Source organism: Hippopotamus amphibius, chromosome 9, assembly GCF_030028045.1.
Source record: "Hippopotamus amphibius kiboko isolate mHipAmp2 chromosome 9, mHipAmp2.hap2, whole genome shotgun sequence".
NCBI classification, from domain to species: Eukaryota; Metazoa; Chordata; class Mammalia; order Artiodactyla; family Hippopotamidae; genus Hippopotamus; species Hippopotamus amphibius.
Genome location: NC_080194.1, coordinates 139,025,831 through 139,047,318, shown reverse-complemented (window position 1 = coordinate 139,047,318; position 21,488 = coordinate 139,025,831). Strand labels below are relative to the sequence as shown.

The 21,488-nt window shown below is 56.3% G+C and overlaps 1 protein-coding gene across 1 annotated transcript in view; it reads right to left on the bottom strand.

Moving 5' to 3' along the window:
- Positions 1-16,177, bottom strand: part of TECPR1 (tectonin beta-propeller repeat containing 1) — a 28,378-nt gene extending 12,201 nt beyond the window's left edge. Inside the window, exons 1-13 of the mRNA XM_057696031.1 lie at positions 16,066-16,177; positions 11,868-12,103; positions 11,275-11,457; positions 10,889-11,011; positions 9,825-9,950; positions 7,519-7,693; positions 7,310-7,410; positions 6,324-6,425; positions 4,713-4,858; positions 2,163-2,530; positions 1,743-1,888; positions 1,026-1,181; positions 81-230 (exon numbers count right to left, since the gene is read on the bottom strand). Coding sequence (XP_057552014.1) covers positions 81-230; positions 1,026-1,181; positions 1,743-1,888; positions 2,163-2,530; positions 4,713-4,858; positions 6,324-6,425; positions 7,310-7,410; positions 7,519-7,693; positions 9,825-9,950; positions 10,889-11,011; positions 11,275-11,457; positions 11,868-12,092 — 2,001 coding nt within the window. The 5' untranslated portion in view covers positions 12,093-12,103; positions 16,066-16,177. The remainder of the gene's footprint in view (positions 1-80; positions 231-1,025; positions 1,182-1,742; positions 1,889-2,162; positions 2,531-4,712; positions 4,859-6,323; positions 6,426-7,309; positions 7,411-7,518; positions 7,694-9,824; positions 9,951-10,888; positions 11,012-11,274; positions 11,458-11,867; positions 12,104-16,065) is intronic.
- Positions 16,178-21,488: the final 5,311 nt, after the last annotated feature.

Sequence of the window (21,488 nt, the reverse complement as noted above, 5' to 3'; positions counted from 1 at the left end):
GGAGGTGGCCATTCAGCGGAGCTGGGTGGCCCGAGACCGTGGCTCCCTGACCCTCCCCCGCGGGACCCCCACCCGCTCACCCAGTCGCTCATGTCCTGCTCGGTGGCGGCAGCCAGGCGCACGGGCCACCTCTGGCGCGTCCTCTCGGGGGTGTACAGGGCGAAGCAGTGCTTGGCCTCGCTGAGCACAGGGACCAGCGCCGTCACCTCGGTGAGGAACACGTGGATGTACTGTTGGCAGAGGGCGGGTGGCAGGGCCGTCACGGCGGGCAGAGCGGGCCCCCGGGCAGAGCCCTGCATGGTTGGGGGATGGGGACGGCCGGGTCACCCCTGATTCCAGAGCCGGCCCTTGGGATCCCCGGGCCCACGGGGTTTAGTGGCGGGTGGGCAAGTTCCCGTGTGGAGGCCTCGCTCGTGAGCCAAGGCCTTCATGATGTTCTCGATGTGGACGAGGGCTTTTAGAGCCAGACTGACTGGGTTCAAACCCCAGCCCCGGAGGGAGGGCGGCTCTGCTTCCAGAGCCTGGTTCTCATCTGGACACGAGGGCCCGGCAGCGGCTGCCTGGACAGTGGCCACCACGCACCTGCCTGCCACCCACCCGGGATGCTGTCACCATGGAGGCAGTACTTTGGAGATGAGGTCCTGGGCCCAGCACCTTGGGGCTGGTGTCCCAGGTCTGCTCCTGCAGCCCCTCCCCAGAGAACCCCTTCTCTGCACCTCCCCCCTCCCCTAGACACCCCTACACCTGCCCCTCCCCTAGACACCCCACCCCTGCACCTGACCCCTCCCTGGACACCCCACCCCTGCACCTCCCCCTCCCCTGGATACCTCACCCCTGCACCTCCCCCTCCCCTGGACACCTCACCCCTGCACCTCCCCCTCCCCTGGACACCTCACCCCAGCACCTGACCCCTCCCTGGACACCCCACCCCTGCACCGGACCCCTCCCCTGGACACCTCACCCCTGCACCTGACCCTTCCCTGGACACCCCACCCCTGCACCTCCCCCACAGTGCCCCCACTCACCTTCTTCTCCTCGTGGACCACGTAGTAGATGAAGAGGATGCTGTCTCGAGCCCCGTCGTGGCCCGTGAACTGCTCTAGGGCCACGCGGACGTCCACCCACTTGTGGGGCTTCCAGTCGCACCACCACTGCAGGGCCCCCGTCTTCACCCACACCGACTGCGGTACAGCCCGGAGGATGTGGGACAGAGTCACTGGCAGGCCACGGGGACCCCCACACTGCAGCCCAGTCCCTGGCCCCTTCGCTGCCTCACTGGGGGCTCCAGCCTGGCCCTCCCGGCTCCCCTACTTCACCCTAAGGATGAAAGTGATGCTATCAACACCTGCCAGGTGCCAGGCCTGGGCCTGCGAATTCCAGGATTCTCAGTCTGCAGGATCAGCACTGTCACCCACGCTCTGGATGGGGAAACAGGCCCAGGAGGTTCTGTGCTGGCCCAGTGTCACAAAGCAAGTCAGTGGCAAAGCTGGGACCCACAGCACCCGAGACATAGCCAGGCCCTTTGTGCCTGCGACACGGTGGGGCCTGCACTGCAAGCGAGTAAACAGACATGTCTTCAGCTTTGACTCTACAAGGGCCTGGAGGGGACAGCGTCACATCCAAGAGGGACAGACAGAAGGATGGCCACATCCCTCTGAGTGCCTCCCACCTCACCGCGGGGCTGGCATACAGCAGGCGCTCAATGAATGCGCGTTGGAACAAGGGCCCCGGGCCCCGCCCACCTGCTCCACTGCCTGCTCGTAGTGTCGGAAGTTCTCCAGCTCCCGCTTGGTCCTTTCTGTGAGCTGCTGGAAGATCTGCTTCCGCCAGGCGGCAGTCTGGGCTGGTGTGATGGACAGCGAGAGCATCTGCATGGAGGGCGACAGGCCTGCGGGCCGGCCAGAGCCTCAGGGCCAGGCATCTAGAGAGCTACCGTCTCTGTAAACTGTCCCGTGAGCCCTCCCCACCACAGTTCACCCCATAGGAAAGTCGATGTGCCCCCAGGTCAGCCTCAAATGGCCACCACTGCTGGGAAGGCAAGGGGAGGGGCGATGCCCTTGCTTCTGACGGCCCAGGCTGGTCTCCGAAGGCTCCAGACTGACGGGCTGAGCACAGTGGGAGTGCCAGACCTGCTCCACCCACCCCCAAGATGCCACCCTTACCTGACTGGACGGTGAACCACTTGAGCATGGTGTGGGCCTCCACAGCACAGCCTCCTCCGGACACCCAGGCCCACAGCGTGTGGCTGTCGCTGCCGTCGGGCTCCTCCAGGCCCAGAGGGAGGAGGGCCAGCGAGGAGAGGTCGGTGGCCTCGGGGAAGTCGGTGGCTGCGTGGCTGGGCCCTTTCTTGGGCTCCTTCAGGTCGATGTTGGTCCAGGGCAGCTCGGCCGGGGTGGAGGCCGGGCCGGCGACCTCCACGGCACGTTCAGGGTCGGGCCCCGGTCTCTCGGCCTCCGAGGAGGCATCTGTGTCGCTTGGCCCATGGGACTCGCCACTGCCCCTCACCTCGTCGCCAAAGAAGCAGCCGGCACTGGAAGAAGACGGGGAGACCCGTGGTTCTCTTGGGGGAGGACCACGCTCTGTGTGACCTCTGGGCAAGTCACGGCCTCTCTGTGCCACACACACCAATACCGGCTCCCTAGGGAGCTGAAACCCCCGGAAACTTTGAAAGGTCCCCAAGCCACACCCAGATCAACCAAATCAATATATCTTGGGTGGAGGTCTGGCAGTATTATTACTTTTATATCATAAAATACGCATGTAAAATTCTAAAATGCAGTGGTGTTAAACACCTTCACAGTGTTGTACAACCATGACCAACGTCCAGAGCCTTCTCATCACCCCAAAGGGAAACCCCAGGTCTGTCAAGGACTCACTCTCCAGCCCCCTCTTCTCCCCTAACCTCCTGGCAACCACTGATTTGCTTTCTGTCTCGCGGTGTCGCCTCCTCTGGACACTTAATGTAAACAGCGTCGTCCACTATGTGACCTTTCGTGCCTGGCTGCTGTCACCTAGTGTAAAGATGTCGAGCTGTGCGTGCTGTAGCATGTGTCAGTACTTCACTCTTACTGCTAAATAATATTCCTTTGTATGAATACACTGTTTTATTCACCCATCCATCCACTGACAGACACCTGAATTGTTTCCACCTTTCGGCTGTTGTGAACAGTGCTCTTTTAAATATTCATGTACAGATTTTTGTTTGGACGTCTGTTTTCAGTTCTTCTGGGTGTTTATCTAGGAGTGAAATTGCTGGGTCCTATGGTAACTCTACCTTTAACTTCTTGAGGGGACGCCAGGCTATTTTCCAAAGTGGCTGCACCATTTTACACCTCCACCAACAGCACAGGAGAGTTCTAATTTCTCCACATCTTGTCAACACTTTTGATTACAGCTATTCTGGTGGGTGTTTAGTGGTATTTTGTGTGGTTTTTTTTTCCCATGTGGTTTTGTTTGCATTTCCCTCACACCTCACAGCGTTGAGTATCTCTTCCTGTGCTTGTTGGCCACTCGTATATCTACTTTGGAGAAATGTCTGTGCAAATCTCTTGCCCTTTTAAGTTGAGTTGTTTTATCTTTTTTGTTGATTTGGAAGAGCCCTTTATATATTCTAGATACTAGACCTTGTCTAATGTATGATATGCCACTATTTTCTCCCATTCTGTAAATTGTCTTTTCATTTTCTTGATACTGTCCTTTGATGCACAAAATTTGCAAATTTTGATGAAGTCTGATTTATCTTTGTTTCCTTTAGTTTCTTGTGCTTTGGGTGCCATATTGAAGAAGCCGTTGCCAAACCCAAGGTCACGAAGACCTGGCATCAGTGGTTTTGGAAGTTCTCAGCTGATTCCAATGTGCTGTTCTCTTTGAGAACCACTAGCTGAAGTGCCTAAACCCTCAGATAGATGTGAGCGAACCCTGCCCGGCCCAGCCTCCCGGCATCTCTAGGCTGACGGTGCAGCCGAGTGCTGCCCACCAGGCTGGGGGAGCAGAGGGTGCAGACCAGCGCCTGAGGAGGGCCCAAGCTGAACAGGATCACGGCCATCTGCGGAGCGCTGTGCCAAGGGCCCCCATGCCACCCGACTGGGCAGGTAAGCACTGGGGCCTCCCGTCGTAGAGCAGAGGCGTCCCCAGCTCAGAAAATAAGTCATCTGCCTGTGTTCTAAGGGCCAGTGGGGAAGGCTGGGACATGTCCACACGCTCTAACCCCGGGGATCTCAAGGCGTGGTCTCCAAAAGTGCAGCAGGAGCACACCTGGGACCTTGCAAGACATTCAAAATCTCAAAAAGGATGCTCTGGGGGCGGGGCTTGGAGACCCACAGGAACGAGGCCCCCAGGTGATTCTGGGTCATGTCTTAGTTCAGGGCCTCTGCTCTAGGCTACAGACCCTCCATCTTCTTCCCCGCTTTCCTTGGACAAAGAAGACTTTTCTCTCCTAGACTTTGAGGCTTCAGGACCCATGGGCCAGCCTTGCTCGGGGACGGCCGCCAGCCCCCCCGTAGAAGGGCATCCCAGCATTGCCCAGCTGCCACCTCCCACCTCTGACGCGCAGCCCCCAACCTCGGCCGAGCAGGACCCCGGGCACAAAAGGGAGGAGGTCCCATAGCCACGGCTCGCGTGGGTCAGGACCTGGTTTCCTCCCCTTTGGGGTGAGGCCAGGCGGCAGCCTCCTCCCACACTGCCCTCCCAGACCAACCCCGCTTCCCCATCACCTCAGGAGGCTGGATGAGCTGCCCGAGTGCGAGCGGTCACTCTCCCGGCCGGCGACAATGGCCTTCCATGTCTTCCCGCTGAGCTCGCTCTGGGTGATGCCCTGACGGAAGTACAAGGCCCGGTCCACCCAGCCGATGCCCCAGACCTGGGACAGAGAGAGGTGCTGCTGGCGGGGCTAGTGCAGACTGGGGGCCCCCTTCCCTTGGGTGGAGCGGGAGCACCCCAGGTCTGGAGGACATGTCTGCAAACACAGGCAGGAGGTGAGTGGGTGCGCATGTCATGTGCTGAGTACGGGACTCAGATGCAGGAAGTGGAGCCCCGAGGGGGCCAGAGAAGGCACAGCTCCAAGCGCAGGAGAAGCAGGGACCCCAGCCTGGCTCCCTGACCTCAGGCAGACTCAGGGCTTTGGGGCAACAGGGTCCAGAGGAGGTGCTGTGCGGGGACACCAAGTCCACCCATGTCCCCATCCTCCGTGTGGCCTCTGGTGGGAAGGGAGCTGCTCCCCAAGTGAACCCAGAGGAAGGTCCTAGTTTTTTTTTTTTTTTAAGGTTTTTTTTTTTGATGTGGACCATTTTTAAAATCTTTATTGAATTTGTTACAATATTGCTTGTTTTAGGTTTTGATCTTTTGGCCGCGAGGCATGTGGGATCTTAATTCCCCGACCAGGGATCGAGTCCGCACCCCCTGCCTTAGAAGGTGGTCTTTACCACTAGATCGCCAGGGACGTCCTTGTCCTGGTCTTTTTAAAGATGCAAAATAACCTCCTTGATTCCGACCTCATTTTTATGAGGAAGGTTGCCGGGTGGGCCTCCTGCCCTCTGCCTTTGGGCGCTGGGGAAGGAAGGTGTGCTGGGCAGCTGAGGCGCCCAGGGGAGGGGCCTGGGAGTAGCCCTTTGGGGGCCCTGGCCTCGGGGGTGCCTGGAGGCGGAGCCATGGCCCCAAGTGGCCTCGCTGGGGGGGGTCCGTGGTGTCTCCATCACTTGGTCATGGCAGGCAGCTTCTGTGCTCAGACCTGTGGGTACCAGCTAGTGCCCACCTCACCCCTGCCCTTGCGTATCAGCTCACCTGGGCAGGTGAGGAGGGCGTGGGGGCACAGGAAAGGCCAGCCGCCCCCCACCCCAGGAAAAGCTTCTAGTGCAATGGGAAAGGTGTCACCTTCACACCTTGAGTCTTAAAAGTAGCCAAACCTCATTATCTACGAGAAGGAGGCTGTGCTGTAGGAACCACACAGGTGACGTTTAAAAGATGCTGCTTCTACCAAGCTGGAAGACGTTTCGTCCTTTACTCGGTGATCCGATTTCACCCCAAAATTTCTCAACAAAACCTTCCAGTCTCCAGGATGAATGTCCCTCCCCAGATCCATGCTCACTGCCACGGCTCTGAGGGTCCTTGGGGGAATGACCCAGGACAGCGGGGGCTCCGGGACTCGGGTGGAAGCAGCCCCCTGGGTGCCCTCGCAGGCCTGGAGTGGGCAGAGGCGCTGGACTCCCTCCCATGCCAGCCTCACGAGATGCCCAGTGGAAAAGGATGGCGGGAAGCATGGGGGCCCCACTCTGAGACCTCCACCGCCGTCCCTGCCCTCGGGGGCCGAGGCTCGGAACCACACACACCTGGTCGTTTAGCCCCACGTTCACCATCATCATTTCTCCAACCATTTCGATCCAGCTGGTGCCGCAGGGATTGTGAGAGTTGACGCCTCTTCGGAACCAAACCTGGGAAAGTCAGAAATAAACAAGCCTCCCTGAAGGGCCACTGAAATAGAAGGGTTTTTTTAAGGCTTGGGAAGAACAAATGAATAATTTGGTCCTTTGGTTCAGGCTACAGATGAGCACAGCACATCGTTCAGAAAGGACGCCCCTCACATGGCGTGAGAAAGAGATCATGGAAGCAACGTGAATTCAGCTTATTTCACTGGACTTGCCTTTGATAAAGCCAAAACGACAACCTGTGTATAGGAGAAGGGGAGACATTTAATCAGCTGAGGGTTTCCAAATATTAGCTTCTGGGACTTCCTAGGTGGCTCAGTGGTTAAGAATCTGCCTGCCAATGCAGGGGACACGGGTTCGATCCCTTAGTTGCTCCCATATGCCGTGGAGAAACTAAGCCTGTGAGCCACAACTATTGAGCCTGTGTGCTGTAACTACTGAAGCCCGTGCCTAGAGCCTGTGCTCCACAACAAGAGAAGACACAGCAATGAGAAGCCCGTGCACCACAATGAAGAGAAGCCCCCACTCACTCACCACAACTAGAGAAAGTCTGTGTGCAGCAACGAAGACCCAACACAGCCAATAAATAAATAAATAAATAAATAGAAAGAGATAAATTTATTTTAAAAAAAGGCAGTTGGCTTCTGATTGTTTGAAATGCTACAGCCTGTTGAGTGATAGTCATTCTGCAGTTGGTACAGAGGCACGGGCAAAGCAGGGGTCACCAAATGTCTTGGAGATCGCCAGTGACATCAAAGATAGAAAATGCCCAGTGCTTGGTTGACTGGATTTGTTTCAAAGGGTTTAGACCACATTCACAAGAACCAAAAAACCACACGACCCTCAACGTTAAATGGACCCCTTGCCGGCCGCCAGGGACTCCACCTTACCTTGCGGTCCTTGGTGACGGCCCAGACCACAGCGACGCCCACGGAGACATGCATGATCCCGTGTTCAGACGTGGGAGGCTCCACCACGGCCCAGGAACTTCCTAGCCAGCCCCCGAAGACAGCGCAGGCAGCCCCCATCACAAGGAGCCCGGGGGAGAATTCTGGGCGCCCCCGCCCGCCTCTCCCCGCATAGGGCCCAGGATGCCCACCTTTGGGACTGTTCCTGTTGATTCCTTCCCGGACCAAGGCCTGTCCCTCCCAGAGCGTCACCCACAGCAGGTCGTGGGGCCCACAGCTGATCTGAACTGCCTCCCCCGGGGTGTCCACCAGGGACCACGATGAGCCTTCGGGGTTGGGGTGGCTGACATCCTCTCTGTACCACACCTGGGTGGCGAGAGAAACCCACAGGGAAGGTCAGGCCAGGGGTCTGTGGCCGGGGCTCCACGGCTGGGTTGGCTGCCCAAGCTTGGCTGCATTTCCATCAGCCCGGGCACAGCCCAAGCATGGGGTCTCCAGGGGACTGGGACCAGGGTGCTGGGACCGTCCAGATGTCGCTCACCCTGCCCCCACTGCCATCAGCATTCTCGAGTCAGATTAGGTGCCTCCCCCGCCCCTGCTAAAAAACGTGACACTAACATCTGGGTTTTTTGCAGTCCCATGGGACAGACCTCTGCGTCTGCTTGACTTCTGAGAACTCCAGCCCCAGCCTGGGTGTCCTGCGCCCCCTAGTGGCACAATGCTCTCAGGACACCCATCTCTAGGGGAGGCTGGGGGCCCTGGCTGTTAGATGAGAAAACCCCCAAGCCCCCTTCCTTCATAGGAATGTCTAAAACGTCCACTCTTTTTCTCCTTCACCTGAAGACAGGGAGCATAATAACATATCCAACACAGAGCCACCTGCTCCTGTTGTCCAAACTGGCTCATTTCCCCTGGAGGGCGGCACAGTGCTGTGTGGTCCCGGAGGGCTGGGGTCCATGGCCTACCCCCAACCCTGTCAACTTTTTTTTTTAATTCTTTATTAGTGAGATCTATTACTCCTGCTAATTTTTTTTTAATAAACTTTAGATTCTGTGCTAACAGACTGCCTTAACACTTGTGAATTATGTGACATGGTCTCACTTACAATAGTGAATACACATTTTCAATGATTTAGTATAGACGGTATTTTCCAAGGGAAAAAAAAGACGACAGAGCAGATTGGTTATAACCCTCCATCACCATCACCATCACCATCACCATCACCATCACCATCACTCACAAATGCACGTGCTGTGGGCCCTGTTTGCACATGATAGTTGGCGGGTGCTTCTTCAAACACCTTCTCCAGTGGGTACATCAGCAGCTGAACCAACTGCCTTCCTGCACCACAGAACCCTGCTGGGGCAGCCCCCCATCTGCTACCTGCTGGTTTGGGCCCAACCGTCTGCCCAGCTCCTCCAGGAGCCCAGTGTCCTGGTCCCACCTTTTACGGACCACAGAAGTGATGCAGGGCAGTGCTGGCTCACACCTGGCACAGTTCTCAAACCTGTTCTCCCCTCTTTCTGCTTCCAGGTGGCGTGGCCCCTCAGTGGGGGCTCTGTCCCAGGCCAGCTCCCCACCTCCCTTCAGTGTGGCTCAGAGAAAAGAACTACAGGTCGACCTAAGCCCAGACAAGCAGGACCTGGAGGTAAGCCTGATAGAAGTCTGCTGTGACCGCTCCAAAGCCAAGCAGAGAATTGTGGTCTGTTTGCACTGAGTGTTGCATAGACACGAAGTGCGCGCTATAGCCACCGCCGAAGAGGTGGGTCACCTGCACCCAGGACCGTCTATGTCACTGTCACTGCTGCTCTTGGGTGGGTTTTATTCCTTTGCTTAGTTCACCAGCTTCCCAAGAGAAGAATCTCCTCTCCTTTCTAAACATCTACCCACCCGCACAGACACCGCCACCCATCCACCCATCCATACAGCCAGCCAGCAGCCCAGCCACCTGTGCATTCATCTACATAACCATCCATCCATTTACCCGTCCACCCACCGCATACTCTCTCTCTCACACACACACCTGTATCCATACCCCTGTCCATCCAGCCACTTATTCATCCGTCCTCCCACCCGCCCGCCCACAATACTACTGGGGACTACTGTTTGGGAGGCACCACAGGGGCAGCGAGCAGGGAGCTGAGATTACGTCTGAGGCGCCAGTGCTGACGGTATCTGAGCCCACGGTGGGCACTGGTCCATGCTCCAGGAGCTCAGAGGAGGGGCTGGCCAGGACCAGGCATGCGGTGGGAGGTCAGAGGCTTCTGGGAGGAACAGGACCTATGGGAACCCCAGGAAAGCAGGATTCACAGGAGGGGGGACTGTGGGGACCCCAGGAACACACTGCCTGCTCAGGGAAGCCCCAGCTGCGGGGACGGGAGGCGAAGAGAAGGTCGCAGGGAGAGCCCTCCTCCCTCCTCCACCTCTGGGAGGACAGCTTCTCTCCTGCCTGCTCCCTGTGGTGCCTCCTGCAGCCACCTCCCATCCCAGGCCTTACCTTTCCCTGCAGAGACACCGCCCACACGGACAGGCGGCCCACGGGCTCGTCCGTAATCTCCCACCCCCCCACTGAGAGGTCATTGAAGGGGTCGGGCAGTTGCTTGGGGTCATCCTCCGACGGGATCTGAAACGAGGAGGTGGGAGGCAGTGGCAGTCAGTGCCTGTGGGCACCTGGGCCAGGGGACGGCACTGCTCCCCTCCTGGTGGACGCCTGAACGTGCGACACCCCCACCCCCGGCTTCCCCTCCAGCCCTCAGCATGTGGCCTTCCATCCTCCAGCTCAGCCCCAACTGACTTCACAGGGCAGGCAGCATCAGGACAGAGGGTTCCGGCCCTGGGCCCCCTCTGCCCTGTCCTCCCCATCTTGGCCGCCAGGCCTGGACTGCTGTCCCCAAGGAGTCACTGTTGCCCCCGCTCTGCAGTGGCCTGACCGCTGTGACTCCCTCTCCACCCACCTAGAAGGGGCAGATCACAGAACATGGCCCTGCAGTGAAAGCCTCCCATGGTACTGGCTGTCACCTTGCTCCCAGGCTGCTCCCAGGCTGCTCCCAGCCCCAGGGCCAGGCAGGCTGGGCTGGCAGCCCCAGCTCACAGCATGGACCCTGCAGAGGGGCTGGGCGAGGGCCTGAGGCCTTCCTTTCATTCGAGGCCACGTAGGACCGCAGTCCAGGCCTCACAGCCCTAAGTTGGTTTTTCTGGGTCACTGGAAAACTATAAGAGCCAGAGTGGCTCCCACACGAGGTGGGGAAGGGGGGCCGGGGGAGGAAGACGTGCACGGACTAAGCCTCAGCCTGGGACAGGGCAGCCCGGCGACCTGGTCAAGACAGTTCGGTGCTGTCCTGGCCACAGTCTGGCCCGGCTCCCTGAGTGGCCATCTCCCAAGTGAAGGGCCCCGCCGGGCCACAGCGTTCAGACAGGGGAGCGACAAAGGCCCGGCCCCAGGGCAGGGATGGCGTCCCCTGGGCAGGGTGGGAGGGCGGGGGGTGAGGGGTCACGTGACCCTCCCCACCGCAGGCCTGCGGTCTGGGCCCCTGCCACTAGGCCACACGCAGGTCCCCAGACCTTGGCCCAGGTGTCCCGGGACTTGTATCTCCTGTACCGGATCCACCGCCGGCGCCGCACGCAGGAATTCCACTTCTTGTCCCTCGTGTAGGTGGCGGGGAAGTCGATGGCGTATGTCCACCCCTGGAACATCAGGATTGGGGCGTGGCGCCCATCAGGCTCTCGAGGAAGGACACGAAGGAGCTGGGGAAGGGGGGGCAGGATGGAAGAGGGGCAGGGAGGCATCGGCGCGGCCCAAAGCATCGCCCCCAGGGATCCCGCCCAGCAAGCGGGGCCCAGGCTGAGGTCTGACTCCACGGGGCGCTGGGGACAGCACTGGGGGGACGGCCGAGCCCCAGGCGCTCCCTCCCCACGGGGTAGCCCCGGCGGGACCCTAGTTCACCTACCCCTTTCTCGGTGGGTTCCCCTCCAAAATTCTCATCCACGTACCAGTCCGACTCCCACTCCCAATGCGGCGAGGGCAGCGCCACCCCATCCAGCGGCCGGTGCTGGAGACCACTCACGTCACTCCACGGCCAGCGGTCACTCGGCAGGAGCGTCTCACAGAAGCCGCCCACGGGGTTCCAGCGCTGGGGGCCGGAGGGCAGGGACCAGCCTTAGGCCTGGCGGCCAGGGCCTCTCTGGGGCCATGGGGACCTCCTCTCATCTCCGAGGGGGACGTGAGCAGAGGGCCTGGCTCTGCATGGAGTGCTGGCAGCCCAGCCCGGCCCCAAAGGGCAGAAGACCTGGTGACCCGAGAAGCGGAGGACACAGCCGCCCTGGGCTCCTGGGAGCCCTGGAGCCCATCCCTGTCTGGACCCAGCCAGCTGCCTGGAGAAGAATGCACAGGGGCTCCAGCCTCGATGATGCGGGTGTTGCAGGACCCGGGTCTCAGCAGAATGAAGGACAGGAAGGTGGGAGCAGGCCGGAGCCTGGGGGGCGGGAGCTGTGTCTCCCAACAAACCAACCAACCCAGCAACCCCGCCACGCAGGACCCCACCTGGTTCTCATAGGCCTCCTCCCTGCGGCGGATGGGGACGTCGCTGGCGCCCACGTGTACGTACACCTGGTTGTCGCAGGCGATGCCCCAGCAGCACTGCGTGGCTGCGCTGACCCGCTTGAACTCCAGCTGGGTGTCCCTGCACAGCTCCCAGTGCTGCCCGGCTGTGGACAGTGTGAACACCCTCCCGAACAGGTCCACTGCCCACAGCTCCGAGCTGGGCATGGCCGCGGCAGCTGCGGGAAAACAGCGGCAGGAGGGTGAGGGTCAGCGTCCGCAGCCAGGACAGCCCGGCCAGGCGGGGGCCCCGGGCCGTGACCATGTCCTGCCACGGGGGGCTGGGCAGCCCCCCGCAAAGCAGGGGCAGAGCGCAGCTTCGGTCCAGGGCCCTTTTCTGCTCGTTGCCTTTCCTCCGTCGCATCTTGCGGAGTTTTTTTCAAACATGCAAAAAAGTCCAGAGGAAAGATATGTAACATCCAAGTACCTACTGCCCCCAATTTAATGAATATTATTATTATTCGGTCATAGTTCGTTCAGATCTTTCTTATCTAAAGAATAAATGAAAAGTTGCAGATGTAATGAATCCCAGACATATACGCGTCCTGCTGCCTCCCTGGGAGGCCTCTGCCCCGTGGTGGACAGGGACCATCCCATCCTGGTCCCAACATGACCTTCTTCTGTGGGTTTGGTGGGGGTCTCCACACAGGCCTGGCACCCAGAGCCCTGCATGGTCCTGCAGGAGCCCCGTGGCTATGTGCGTGGCAGGGATGCTGGAGGGCTCTGTCTTTACCCTCCCCGTGTGACAACCTTCCTCTCTTCCCCAACCCCTCTCCTCCTGCCATTCTCCTATTCCTTCTTCTCTCCTCTTCCTTTCTGCTTTGTGGTGGGTGGGCAGAGTCATGGCTATGCTCTACCACTGACCCTCCCAACCCCACAGCTGACGGTGCTGCTGCTTCCTGGGGTGTAACCCTGGAGCCGTGGCAGGGTCATATGGCTAGACCCACGGCAACAAAACAGAGCAGCTGGACGAGGGCTGTGCGGGGAATCACAGTGAGCAGCCTGGCCTCACAGGGCAGCTCCCACACCAAAACCCAGCACTGCCCCAGGGGGAGGACACGGCCCATCCGGTTTGGAAACCAGAGCTACCAGGAGACAGAGCCTGGGAGCCTTGAGGTCAGCCCAGGCTATTCTGCTCCTGAGACGTGCCAGGGGCACAAGGGTGCTTCAGAGAGTGTGACGATTGGAATGACAACACGGATGACAGAACGCGTCTGGAAATGGGAGCATCTGCTATGAGCAGTTAGGCCTTTTGAGAACAAAGTGTGTCTTACAAACACCGAGAAGAAAGAGCACAGGCTGGGAAGCAAGTGAGTGAAGGATAAAGAATAGGAAGCAGGAAAGTGGAGCAGGCATCAAGCTTTGGGAAACACCCAGGACAGGAAGTGGAGGAAGACTGGGGGGGGGGTGGGGGTGCTTGGCCGGCAGAGTGGAGGAGCTTGATCCTTGCACCCAGGGCACCAACGTCCAGGTCAAACACACGGGACGTCAGGATGCCAGCCTTCTGAAGCCATTTGAAAACTGGCATCTGCGTCCGGGTGCCTGAGATGGGACCCCTGGAGGAACTGTGGCACCCCCAGATACCCCCCACTCCTCCCTGGGCAGGCCTGAGGGTCCACTCTCCCCCTGCGGCGTCTACGCTGTGACCAAGAGTGCCCAGAGCCACACCGGACCCAGACCATCCTGGCCCCACCACTTTCTAGCACAAACAAAAGCCGACGGACTAACCTCTCTGTGCCTCAATTTCCTAATCTGTAAAAGGCAGAAAGGAAAACTAACCTGCTTATGTAGCTGTTGTGAGAACTGAATGAGGTTACACAGGTACCCAACAAGAACTCAATGCGTGTTACTGAAGTCATTTTATTACTTGGCATTTGCTATCACAAACTGCCACTTATCTTCTATCTCTTAAAAACAAGAAACTCAAAGCCCTTTCTGGTCAGCCTGAGTCTTCGGCCTCTTCATTTCCTCTGCATCTCCCAGTGCTCTGCACAAAATGGGTGTTTATTCAAAGTTATGGAAAATCACCACCACCTACATTCACCACACCACCAGCTCCCTGAGCTAAGATGGAAATACGGCTCCAGGGAAGCCCAGTGTCATCAGTTACTTAAGGTTAAAGTTTGAGTAGGTGGATAGGTATGTGATAAAACAAGTATGGTAAACTGTCAATAGTAGAATCTGGGTGGTGGGTGTGTGGGTGTTTACTGTATAATTCTTTCAACTTCACTGTATGTTTGACAATCTTCATCATAAGTAGTTGGGGAGGGACTTCCTAGATGGCGCAGTGGTTAAGAATCTGCGTGCCAGTGCAGGGGACACGGGTTCGGTCCCTGCTCCAGGAAGATTCCACATGCTGTGGAGCAACTAAGCCCGTGTGCCACAGCTGTTAAGCCTGTGCTCTAGAACCCGTGAGTCACAACAATTGAGCCTGTGTGCCACAAATACTGAAGCCTGTGTGCCTAAAGCCCATGCTCTGCAACAAGGGAAGCCACCGCAATGAGGAACCCGTGCATCACAATGAAGAGTAGCCCCAGCTCACTGCTCACCACAACTAGAGAAAGCCTTTGTGCAGCAACGAAGACCCAATGCATCCAATAAATAAATAACTAAATACAATTTAAGATCAAATAAATAAATAAACCAATAAATAGTTGGGGGGGGTGTAAGGTTTTTACATGGAGGGAGGGAAGATGTCGATTCCCATGGTGACATTTTAATATAAATCCAGTCTTCAAGGATATTTCTTGGCTCACAGATCACAGTACAAGTAGCCAGTTAAGTCAGACTCAGTCTGCATATTAAGCTCAATGGTGATGTTAAACTTGGATACATTTTCCTTCAGAGAAATGACTAAGCAGTCATTTCCAAATAGACATAATTGAGCCTTCTGGGCATCTAACAGAGAAAAGATGGGGTGGGGGTTATGTCTGCAAACTCTCTTTGGTATGGAAATCTCGGTACCAGCCACTTCCCAACTAAAGATGACACGAGGGCCAGGATGGGGCCAGGATGTGGTCCCAGCTTCTCCCAAGCCACTTCCTGGCTGTGAGGTGATGGGGTAACCTGTCCAGGGACACTGGATCACTGGATCAGAGGACTCTTGAAATAGAGGTTGGAGCATTAAGCCCCATGATTCTGGGGTCCTGAGATTCCTTTGTTTTCTAGGGGTGGAGGGAGGGAAGGAGGCAACACTTTCCAAGAAGGCAACCTCTGATTCACCAAGAACTTCTGCACAATGAATTCCAGGTGGACCCTCAGTCATTCCGCTCAGGCGGCCTGCTCACCATCCTCAGAGCCATCTGCCTTTCTGCAGGGATCCCTTCAGAGATGTAAAGGTACCCAAGGGAAGGTGGGGGTGGAAGGAGTAGTGTGGGTTGTAGAGGGGGGGACACGGTCCCAAGGGAGTGCCTGAAGCCTTTACTTCTCAGGCTGCCTCAGGACTGCTTCCTGCAAGGTTTCTTGCTGGTATGTTTTTCTATCACACCCTGTCACACCCACCCCCTCCGCAAACAGAGAAAACCCTGGTTACTAAAGCGGCTCACTGCCTGGCAGCTGTGGGGGCTGCTGGTAGGCGACCTGAGGGTCCAAAGAGGTGGGAGAAAACAGCAGGACGTGCACGGTAGTTGAGTCCTTGCTGAAGTGCAGGGTCCACCCATTCCCGTAAGTCAGGAGGTGCCCTGAGCCGGCAGCTCTTTAGATGAACGCCCGGCTCCCATCATCTGAGCGATCAGCCTGGTTTCATTCCGGTTCCGTGCACTTGGGCGACAGGTGGGCCCCCTGCCCGGCCACCAGTAGCATCTCAGCGCCGGGCCCTGACCATCTGCCCGAGCTAATCCCACGACAAACAGATCTGCTCTCACCACTGCCCAGAGGAGGGACAAGCGGATCCTCGCAGCTCGATCCTCTACACCCGCCAGTTACTTCCCAAGTCACTCCAGCGCAAAGGCTCGTGGGGGTGTCACGTTCCGGGGTGGGGGGGTCCGGGGGCGGCGCCCCGCAGGGTGTGCAGGAAAGAGCACGCGCACAGCGCCTTCCCACCTCCCCGCGTGTGGGGCAAGCGCAGCTGCTGCCTCCGCCGCCCCAACCTATCTGGAGGTGCCGGGGCGCCCGGCCCACCTCCCGGCCGCTGCTCACTCACCTGGGCCGGCGCCCGGCGGGCGGGGTCGCGGCGATTGCTCCTCGGCGGCCGCGGGAGAGCGGGCCGGCCCTCCCCTGGGGCCGGAGAGCCGGTGGGCAGGAAGCGGCAACCAAGCCCGCGCCCATTGGCCGGCCTCGCAGTGACGCAAAAGTCAGAGGCGTGCGATTGGCAGCGGCGCGCTGCGTCACCAGCCCGCCTCGGGGTCTCGGCGGGGTCGCGCGCCCGCCCACTTCCGGGGTCTTGCTGAGGCTGCGCTGCGGCGGTGCAGGCGGTGGAGCGAGCTCCAGGCGCTCGCGGGGCCCAGGCGGGCCCGAAGGCAGCCCGCCAGCCCCCGGGACCCTGTCCGTCGCCCCCAAAGAGCGCCCTTCGCCCCAGGACCACCCGCCGGGGCAGGCGGTGTGGTCTCAGGGCCGCAGAGGAGGAGAGGGGGCGGGTCGGGAGGGGCCCGGGTGCTCGGCTCTGCAGGGACCAGAGGACAGGTGGGCAGCGAGCCCGGTTTCTGGGTGCTTGGTTTCCGGCATCGAATTGGGTATCTAGGTGATTTCCACCTAACTGAAGTGTCGCCTTGAGTACACGTAAAGCTTTAACCTTCTTGGGAGAAATCCCGACTGTGGCACCGTGTGGTAGCAATAACAGGTCACCGTTTTGTTCCGCCCCTTGTGTTGCCAGTGACAGAAATTTAAGGTGGCTTATATAGTAATACTCACGTGAGTGCTCTCTGGGTGCCAGGCTCTGGTGTAAGTGCTGTACGTGGACCTTCTCACGTCATCTCCCTAACAACCCAGAGAGGTAGGGGGTGGTGGTGTTCCCGAAGTTGGGATGGAGAAGGAAAAACAAAACAAAAAATGGAGATGCGATTGGTGAAAGGCCAGACACAGCCAGGCAGAAAGACTGAAGCAGTCGCTTGGACCTAGTTTCCCTCTCTCCCTGTCTGGTTCTTGCTCCCTCCTGAGGATGCACCGGGGAAGCCCCACGTGGGTCGACTCCAGAGGGAGAAGAGGCAGAAGCCTCTGATTCTCGCTGAACGGCTTTATGGAGTCTTGTGTGTAAAGAGGGAAGAGCATTTGTGGACGGGCTTAGTCTGCACATATGGGCTGTTATGGGTAATATGTTTGTCACCCTCCCAGAATTCATACCTTGAAACTCTAATCCCCAATGGGATGGTATTTGGGGACAGGGCCTTTGGGAGGTGATTAGGTCATGAGGATGGAGCCCTCATGAAGAGAGTAGCCTTCCTAAGAAGAGACACAAAAGACCTCATGCCCCCCTCCCCTTGTGAGGATACAGTAAGAGGGTGGCTATCTTCAAGCCAGGAAGCAGGCTGTCCCCAGACACCATATCTACTGGTGCCTTGATCTCGGACTTTCAGCTTCCCAGAATTGTGAGAAATAAATATTTCTTGTTTAACCCCACAGCCTGTAGCATTTTTGTTGTGGTAGCCTGAGCTAAGACCCAGAGCAGGAAGGCCCAGCCAGACAGAGGGGGTTGTTCCTCAGAGAAAAATTAGGGTACCATTAGCAGGGTCGTGAGTGCAGCTAGGCTACAGAAACATTAGTCTCCAAGTAGAGAGAGCTGGCTTCTTTTCTGTGTGTGATACTTTGTAGCTATTTCTTCTCTGGGCCTTGGTTTCTACTTTAGAAGAGGCATTGAATTAATTAGGAGCTCTCCAAGGTCCTTGCAGTGCTTACATGCTGTGACAGAGTCCAATGCCAGTTTTCCTGGATTCAGGGTCGACATAGTGGACTCTCTGGGGATGTATGTTCCTCCCCAGTCACCACCCCCACCCCCCAGTCCTTCCAGCCTTTGCAGAGCTGACTCTTCAGTTATTGTCAGGAGGCCTGTATTTCTCTGCCCTCACCACGACTGATAATCCTCATTCCTGTTTCTGCTTTTCTAAGTCTTAACTTTCATTTCCTGTTTCTTCTACATCCTAACCTTGCCACTTCTCTCCTGGGCCAGACATGGTGGGTTCAGATGGCAGGTCCATCCCTTACTATCTGAGTCACTCACCCTCTCAACCTGTGTCCTCATCTGCAAAATGGTAATAACACCACCACCTGCCTCTTCGGGCTGGAGGGAGGATGAAGTGAGAAAGTGCATGTAGAGCACTTACAACAGTGCCTGGCACTCACATATTCCTAGTGTTATTCTTATCATCTCTGTGTAACTGGGTTGGTGCACTTGGCCATTTGCATCACGGCTTAGTGAGAGTTCCAGAAACACTTTAGATACAACCCTGAACCCAGCACCCTCCCAAATGATTGACGGAGAGATGCTTTCAGGGTAATGGATGTTACTGTGTATATTCTGGTATTTGGGACAGGGAGGGATGGCTGGACTGATGCCACGATAGGCTGGTAAGATCTCCCCAGTGGCTGCCCATCAGCCACAGGAGAGAGCTCAAGCTCTTCCCAACAGCTTCTGCCACCTGGCTCCACCTTCCTTGGTAGCCTTGTCTCCTGTGAACCTTTAAGCTCCAGCCTGGGCAGAACTCCCTGTGTGGGCCCTCCCCAACTCCATCAGATCCCCTAGGCTTCCCCCACACAGCTCCCACTGTCCCAATGTCCTACCCACCTTCCTTCTTCTGCCATCCATTCCCGTTCAGCCTCAAGTTTCAGATCAATGGTTGTCTTTTTTTATATATAAATTTATTTATTTATTGGCTGCATGGGGTCTCCATTGCTGCACAGGGGCTTTCTCTAGAGCGGAGGCCACACTTCATTGTGGTGCGCAGGCTCCTTATTGTGGTGACTTCTCTTGTTGTGGAGCACGGGCTCTAGGCGTGCGGGCTTCAGTAGTTGTGGCACATGGGCTCAATAGTTGCGGCTCACGGACTCTAGAGCGCAGGCTCAATAGTTGTGGTGCACGGGCTTAGTTGCTCTGTGGCATGTAGGATCTTCCTGGAACAGGGGTTGAACCTGTGTCCCCTGCATTGGCAGGTGGATTCTTAACCAGTGTGCCACCTAGGAAGTCCCAATGGTTAAGTCTTACTGAACCCAGAACCCAAGGGAAAGTAGACCTGGGTTATTATGCCCTCATACTTTGTACATTCTCCATTCTAGCCCCTCACATGTTGTATTATAATTTTTTGTTTTCCCATCTGTCTCCCTGACCACATTGTGAGATCTCCAAGAGAGTGCCTTTCTCACTCATATTGGAATTTCCAGGGCTTTATGATTGTCTAACATACCATAGGTAGTCAACTTTTATTAAAGGAACAAATATCCCTCCCTCAATCCCCCAGATAATGGGTAAGTCACACACTCAAAAATGTTGGAAGAGCCTGAACAAAAAGGGCGGGGATTAGCAGAACTGACCCCCACATGTTTCACCCCCTCTGCACTTCACCCCCACCTCCACCAGCAGTGTGTGCGGCTGTCTCCACCCTGTCGTGACACAGTAGGCTCTCCACCATGTGTCAGACAGAGGTGGCCGGGTTGTTCCTAAGCTCTCTGATGGCATATCTCTTTGTTAATCACTGTTTGATGTTTCCTTTCTCTGCAGAAACTATTATTCACTGGGCGTAAACTCTTACTCACAGGTGGTAGACGATGTTTTCACTTTAATTCTGCTTGCAGTCATCCCTCCCTTTGTAAAGCCAATCAGTCAAATGTCTGGCCATGAACCTGGTACTCCTAGGGCGGGACCTGGGAAGCTTTGCTCCTTGGCTTGACAACCCCTCAGCCAGAGGTGCCCAGCTGCAGGGTGGCCCACACCGTACGGCTCCTTCCTTTACACTCTGCTAATGAAATTAATTTCAATACTTTTGTTTTTCCTTTGATACTTAAGGTGCTAGATGAAGCTAAAAATATGCTGTTTCCCCCATCTCTGGCAGAGGAAAAGTTGCAGAAACAGTCTGTAGAAAAATGCAACTCAGAGTTCACATGCACGCCCAGATGCCCATATCCAAGTACAGGCAACAGTGCCTTGAAGTGAAGAGGTGATGTTTTTGTGTCTAAGAGAAAACCTCCAAAACCTCTAAAAAACAAACAAACAAACAGTGAGCTAAACCTGGAAGCCAGTGATAGTCACTGTCCCAGCTGCCTGACCCCCGCCCGGTTATGCAACGTCATGTAAACACAGCCAAGTCAAGCGTTCATTTGACAAACATTTTAGGAGTGCTTACTGTGTTAGGCTCTGTGTGAGTACTGTCGGGGGTTCAGATTGGTCAAGAGACCCTTTCCCCTGTAGCTGAAAAGGTCCAAGGGGGGAGAGAGAGTTATGCTGGAAGGCAGGAAAGACTATAACCTGTAAGGGTTTATTTGAGTTGTGTGTATAAAGGCAGTTAACTAGGGGTGAAGGAGGATAAACCGATCAGGTCAGTGGTAAAGTACAAGAGTCAGGAGCAGACCCAAAACAGCCCAGGTTAATTTGCTTAGCATAAGCTACGCTCCAGGAAGCAAAATAAAAGTTGCACTCATAGCGTCAAGCTCCTAATGTTTATGTGCGTGTAGGCATGTGGGTCTCTGCATTTATCTGTTCTGTGCCGGGTGCTTCTCAGGCAGAACCCACCTTCCACATGCTTTACATGTTACCCTGCGCCCCATCACATGAGGGCAATTGGCCGACAGCAGTTCAAGGAGCTTCTAATGGCACTAAAGTAGCCCAGAATGTTCAAAATCAGACCCATAATCTGTGTTATACCTGCATGGAAATGGGACATACTGCATATTTGACTCCAGGAATATAATTTGTCAAGCTCACCAATTGTACCCACACTGTCCTTCATTGTCAAGACATGTACAATAATTTACACAAACGAGGTTTGTTATGAACCTTCTCCAGAGTGGTGTTTCCCATCCGAAACCCCATCAGCAATCTTTCCAGCATAGAAATGGAGCCCCACTGGTGCAGGTAGCATCTGCTCTGGGAAGGGGCAGATGCAGCATGGCACGGCCTCCGCCCTGTGGGGCCCACCTCAATGTCTCCAGGCAGGCAGGGTGCCGGGGCGGCATTGATGTGAAAGCCGGGCCCAGACCCGGTTCTCGCACCCCATCCTGTTATGCTTCTCCGCACCTCCCCAAAAGCCAGGAATCTACAGTGGCCAGAATTAGAACTAGCAAAGAAGTGCCGCTAACTTTTTCCTAAAAGAAAAGCTTAAGGAAATTCTACAGACATTTTTGAGAGTACAAGCGATGCTCACTGGAAGAGATGCTGAGATGAGAGGTATAAACCAAGACATATGGCCACGCTAACCACACATCTAAGTGTGAGAGACACGAAGCTTCTTGAAGATAATATAAGAAAGTATCCTAACGATCTTGAGATCAGGGAGGATTTCCTCAAAAGAGATGCAAAAAAGCACCAACCTTAAAGGAAAAGATTGATACATTCAACTACATTTTTTAGTTAATTTTTTATTGGAGTATAGTTGATTTACAATGTGTTAGTTTCTGCTGTACAGCAGAATGAATCATTTATAC